Below are 5,803 nucleotides of genomic sequence, written 5' to 3' on the forward strand. Positions count from 1 at the left end.
ACAAAAAGCCGTGGGGTGGACAGCCCTGTAAGCCTGCGGCAAAGGCAGGAACAGGGCAGGCGGTGTGGCGGTGATACATGGGAGCACCCATTCCTCATAGCTCCATGGGGACACTGGGACACCCACCCAGCACCGCTCCCCAACGCCTGACCCACCCAGGGCGCTGTGGCCTCACGGTGCCGGCACCTGAGCGGCTGTGACTCAGTGAGCACCTGCCGAGGATAATTAGGAGGGATGTAATTACGGTGGCATTTTTGTCCCTCCTGCCTGGCTCCAGCCCTTAAACAGGGAGGGATGCGTCTGGGAGTCACTCTGGGAGGCTGCTACAGGTCACCAGTAGTGTCAGTGGGTAGTGTCAGGGCCTTGCTCCCAAACTTGAGGGTGAGCGTACCCCACGGTCCCAGGGTGGCATCCTGACCCTGGGCAGGGAGCAGTGTGTGGCTGCTCTAGAAGATGCAGGGGCCCTTGGCATCCCCACAGGTGGTGTGTGCAGGAAGGACCCTGGCATGACAGACACATCACCCCAGGGCCAGGAGCTCTAGGACATGCATACACACCCAGCCCTGCTCCCACAAACACTCCCAGCCCCTGGCAATTCCCTTCCTGGAGGATGGTTGGGGCAGGACTTATCCCGGGGTACCCAGTTGTACCTACCCTGCTTTGCCTTCCTGCCAGCACGGTGGAATCCCCTGGCCCCGAGCTCACAGTGCGGTGAGGAGGGTTGGGGTTCCAGAACGGAGGACGGGGCATAGGGACAGGGGTGGGATGATGGGATGGGGCAAAGGGCCTGGGTGCAGGGATCCATGCTCCAGGTTCATAGGAGAGGGTCACCCCAGGGAAGACAAGACTTGTCCCTGCCTGCTTCTATCCCCACTGCTGGAGGCCTGGGGGAGGCACGATGCGGGTTGCCCAGAAAGGGTGTCCCCCCAAGATGGGAGGCTGAAAGCACAGGCTGAAGCCCAGCCCTGCCATGGCCCTTGGCCCCATCGCCGCACACACGGGTGGCCGCGGCTCCAACACACAACCTAGGGTTTTATTGCGCAGACAGAGGAACACTCCTGGAGGATAAGGTGGTTTTTTTGTTGTTGTTGCTTTTCGTAGGGTTCTTTTTTCCCCCCCTTGACAGAATTTCTTTTACGACAAGCTGTGGAAACAACTACAAATGTTCACAAAAAAATGAGAGTCGAGATGCATCCGCGCTCTGCTGGCTGGTCTCTGCGCCTGCCCCAGTGCTCACCAGCAAGCCCAGGGAGCTGGGCGCAGCCAGACCTCAGCTATACACAGCCTCAGCAGCACTAGACAGCAAGCAAGCAGGCAGGGATGGGCAGGGAACGGGCACGGGGGTAGGTAGGAGGCAGCTCGCAAGGAGTGGGGAGCAGCTGCTGTGGGTTGCTCTCAGCCGTGGTGGCACAGCTCAGGCTGCACGGGTAGCTCAGCAGGGCTGGGGTTCACCCCATGGATGAGGATGCTCCTGCCTGCATCTTCCCCTGCTCCTGTGCCCTGTCCCGGGTAAGGGTATAGCAGGACCAGCCCTCCGGTCTCTCTTCCCATGGCCAGCTGGGCTGCCCTTATACCCTTTTCTGTTCTTAAATGGAGACAGGGAAACGCTGAAAGGGAGGAGAGAGAAGGGAGAGGGCGCATGGGGTCCTCCCAGTGGCATGGTGGGTCTGGAGGAAGACTGCTGAGCCTAGCTAGGGCCAGGCATTGGGATGTGACTTCCCCACCAGCCAGCCTGGATCCAGCTCTGGGTACCTGAGAGAGGGGAGTAGGGGTGAATGCGGGGCTGTGGCTAGCTCAGAGAGGCTCTGCTTGCCTCCACTGGTGCTGGCAGCAATTCTCTCGTCACAGCTAAGGGCTGGTCTCCGGGGAGAGCAAGTGGTGTCTCTGGCTTGGGCAGCCCAAAGGTACCAGATGATGTCTGGAGAAGGCCTCGCTTCCAGCTTGGCTGTAAAAGACAGATTAGGAAATGCTTGTTGCCAAAGCACGTTTGCAGTGAGCCCCCTCCCCAGGGCCCCAAAAGAGCCCTAAGGAGGCAGGGTCAGTTGATGGGTGTCTCCTAGACCTGCTCCGCTCTCTTCTCCCAGCCTGGCCAGGCTGGGGACACCGCAGCCCTGCCTCCTCCAGGGCTGTGGGCACAGCACCCAGCACAGGGACCCTTGTGCATGCTCACATCACCTCCCTCTCTTACCTGCCGATCCAACTGTCTTTCCCCAGCTGAGAACAGGCAAACCTCAAAAGCCAAAGGGATGGGAGAAGTGGGCTGTGTGGGGCTGAGGCTCCAGTGCTCCCAGCATGAGCAAACCAGCCAGCCTACCGAGCGGGGAGGTGCGATGGGAGAAGCAACACTGCCTAGCAGAGCCACCATGCTTCGGAGCAGGGCATGTGTGCGTGTGATGGTAGGTCTTGGCACTGGACGGTGGTTAGCATTAAATATACGGCTATATAGAGATAACACAGAGAGAGGTTTCACTCGTTCCAAATGGTTCAGCTTCTCTTTCCAAGGGCTGCGTTCTGGCGGGGGAGGCGGGTTTGCTGGGGTACTCGGTGTGTGCGTGTGTGCGTGCGTGTGTGCGTGCATGTGCTTTTCCTTTCACAGGGACACGAAGTCCACGGCTTGCAGGAGAGGCAGGGAAAGGAGAAGCAGCAGGAGCCACGAAGTGTTCTGGATCAAGAGGCTGAAGCCGGCGCACTTCTCCAGTTTGTCTGTGAGGACAGGGGATGGGGAGGGAGAGAAGAGCCATGATGAAATCCCTCAGGAACAGGGATAGGGTGTTATAAGGGCATTGGGACTCAGCTTCTTGCCTTTTCTCTGCCACAGAAATGCACCAAGTCTCATCCTGGCCCCCTTGCCTGCTTCCCCTCCCACCTTGTGCCCTTCAAAGCTTTTGGGGGCACAGACACCTGGGGAAGCATAACCCTGCTTGTGCCTGACTGAGGTGACAAGGGAATGGGCATCAGATCAGAGGAATAGCTCTGCAAATGAAGGACTGCTCCTGCACAACCTAAGTGTGGAAAATCCACATACCTCTTCAGTCCTTCACCAGCAGACTTGTCCCTTCTGCTGGGACTGACTGTGAAGCATCACCTACAGGAAAACACCTGAGAAACGTGCCTAAGGTGGGGCCCAAGAGATGCAGGGGTAAGCAGTTAAGGCAGAGCAAGGCCATCTGTGGGGCTGATGGCTCTGCCTGCAGTATGAAGGGCATGTAAGGGCTGGGAAACATTTATGGGGCTCAAGGAAGGTTTGGGGACACCATGAGGGGTTGTGGTTCTCTCTGCTGGCCGTGCCAGGAGGAAAGAGGGACTGAGGCCAGGCTGCCCATCTTACCTTTGATGACAGTGATGTTCTTTATCTGGTTCCCGGTGTAGTCATTGGTGGCCTTCAACTCACACATGTAGACACCCTCATCGCTGGTGGTGAAGCTCTGCAGGTAGAGGCACACCAGGTTCTTGTGCATGGTGACATTGGCTCGGCTCCGGTAGATGTTCTCAGAGACGCTGATGGTGCTGTGGATGACGTGCTTCCTGTTGTCCTTAGTGATGCTGAACTCGTAGGTCAGGGGGTTGCTGGTTTTGTTCTCATAGCGGCAGTCCACCCGGAGGCTCTGGCCCAGCAGGCAGGCACTCAGGTCCTTGATCATCTGGCAGTGGGCAGCCTGGAGGACTGGGAGAGGCAAGCAGGGGTTGGACAGGGAACACAAGCACTGGGGATGCCCACATAGCCTCCTGGCTCTTGCCTGGCTGCCCTAGGCTGAGGTCAATGGAAAGAAGGGAGGGGATGTACATCTGCCTGCTCTACCTGTCAGGATGACAGCGATGCCGACGGTGGGGTTCATCTCTCCGCTGAGGCGGCCAGCAGTGGCTGTCACTGAGAGGGAAGTCTGGGCAGAGAGAAGGAGAGGAGGTTAGCCATTGAACCCAGCACACAGATATGGGCACACACAGCACAGGCAGGCAGGCTGGCTCTCCTCTATGATTCTCTATATCCTGCTCCTCATCATGATGGCTGATTTACTGCACAGGGACTGGCCGGCCCTGCAGTGAGCTAGGAAATCAAGCACTATGTGTCTGGCCAGCATCACCCCCCCATATCCCCAGGCAATGCCAGCCACACTCTTCCGTGTGTGGATCCCTACAGCAGACATTAAACAAGCATGGCACAGACCTGCAGCATGGCCTATGTGTGCTGCCTTCCCCTCCTGCTGCCCCGTGCCCAGGCTGGGGACCAGGCAGGAGGAATCAGTGCCTGCACATGATGTCCACAGGGCTGCCAGGTGAGGGACCCTGCCTTGGTGCCGGCGGGCGCCAGGCCCCCAGCCTTCCTGCGGCTCCAGTGGGTGAGCTCAGCACAGATGACTCACTGCGATGCAGCGAGGGAAAGGGGCCAACAGCAGCGAGAAGGAGGGACACGGCAGCTGGACAGGGAGCCAAGGCTGCCAAAGGATGGCACCAAGTCACCAAGGGCTGAGCAGAGCCTGCCCAGCCACAGGGTGGAAGGGTTTTGGGGTGGCAGAGTCCACACTCTGGGTCCCCAGCCCAGTGCCTGTGTCTCTTCAGAGCGAGGGGCCCGTGGATGTGCTGTCAAAACCACAGGGCTGCTGAGAATCCAATCTGGCTGAGAGGAATCGATTAAAGGTTTGCAGCCCAGCCAAGCAGCCGCATGGGGAATCCAGCCGCAGACATGCGGAATGGAGGGAGAGGGTGGGGGAGCAGCAAAGCAGACGCTGGGGCTGAAGGACACTGCATCCTGCAGTCAGTTCTCCAGGCTGGGGATGTGGAGCCAGGTCAAGAGAAGGAGGTGAATTACCACCCTTTGAGACTCCAGGCTGGCAGCAGGAGCAGCAGTTTGCTCCCTCTGAGCCTGACTAAGCATCCAGGGAAGAGCTAGGAACTGCCTGCACTGCAGCCAGCTGGATTCTTCCTTTTAGCATTTTTTCAGTCTTTCATATAATATTCTAGGAGGAAATACCAAACCCATTTGCTCACTGTGAAGCTGTGAAAGATCTCTGTATCCGCAACCCCAAACCCTGGCCAGGAAAATATATTCCCTTCTGTTTGGTCTTGACAACCAATAGGATGCAAATGGGAGCAAAGGCATGATGGAGAAGACTACTCGAGTCTCCTCTGGGTTCCTAGAAACTGGCCCCTGTCCTTTCCTTTGTTATTTCTCAGCTCTGACCCACTCCTCTTTGAATGTCCTGGGACACTATCTAGGTCACAGACAGGCTTTCTTCCAGAAAAATCAGTGCAAATAAGTTCCCAAAGAAGGGGATTTCCTCTCATCTATGTGCAAAAGCACTCAGATATTCCAGGCTCTGGATTCATGAGCCCTTGGATCCTTTGTACCTCTCCCCCTGACAGTCGTGCCAGGTAACTCGCTCCTGCACGATCCCAGGGTCTTTGCAGGGGGACAGACCTCACAAGAATGGTAGCATTAAAGTGACTCCAGCTCTTGCAGAGCAAAGACTTCTAACGTGGTCTCTACCACCTGCTTGGGGCCACGCCATGATGGTGGTACCTCCATGCCCACCACGACAAACGAACTGTTTTTATGGTGGTGAAGCCATCGGGGCAGAAGAGAGCCAGACTGATGGGCTGGGAGAAACCACAGGAACCTGGCTGTGCTGGCGGGTGGCTGCCAGCAATAGGGGGGATACCTGGGGGGCTCCCTTTATACAGTGTGGGTGCTCAAGGAAGAGCGAAGCGGTCAACACCTCGGCCGGGCCCTGCGAGGGGCAGGAGGGCTCTGAGCGAGCTGCCCACCCCGCAGGCAGCGGGCGTGAGCGCCGCCGTGCCCGTGGAG

The 5,803-nt window shown here is 57.9% G+C and overlaps 1 protein-coding gene across 1 annotated transcript; it reads right to left on the bottom strand.

Moving 5' to 3' along the window:
* Positions 1-2,324: 2,324 nt before the first annotated feature.
* Positions 2,325-3,868, bottom strand: THY1 (Thy-1 cell surface antigen). The gene is made up of 3 exons (XM_010015571.1): positions 3,800-3,868; positions 3,329-3,664; positions 2,325-2,703 (listed from the first exon to the last, which is right to left on the bottom strand). The coding sequence occupies exons 1-3, from the start codon at positions 3,834-3,836 to the stop codon at positions 2,591-2,593; spliced, it is 486 nt and encodes a 161-aa protein (XP_010013873.1). The 5' UTR covers positions 3,837-3,868; the 3' UTR covers positions 2,325-2,590.
* Positions 3,869-5,803: the final 1,935 nt, after the last annotated feature.

The sequence above is a fragment of the Nestor notabilis genome, unplaced genomic scaffold, assembly GCF_000696875.1.
Source record: "Nestor notabilis isolate BGI_N333 unplaced genomic scaffold, ASM69687v1 scaffold16345, whole genome shotgun sequence".
NCBI classification, from domain to species: domain Eukaryota; kingdom Metazoa; phylum Chordata; class Aves; order Psittaciformes; family Psittacidae; genus Nestor; species Nestor notabilis.

Excerpts from the sequence above, each read along its gene's own strand:
- THY1 (XM_010015571.1), bottom strand. The coding sequence starts at position 3,836 with ATGAACCCCACCGTCGGCATCGCTGTCATCCTGACAG. Across the intron at positions 3,665-3,799 it reads CATCGCTGTCATCCTGACAG|TCCTCCAGGCTGCCCACTGC; the intron begins GTAGAGCAGGCA and ends TGCCTCTCCCAG. Across the intron at positions 2,704-3,328 it reads GAACATCACTGTCATCAAAG|ACAAACTGGAGAAGTGCGCC; the intron begins GTAAGATGGGCA and ends CTGTCCTCACAG.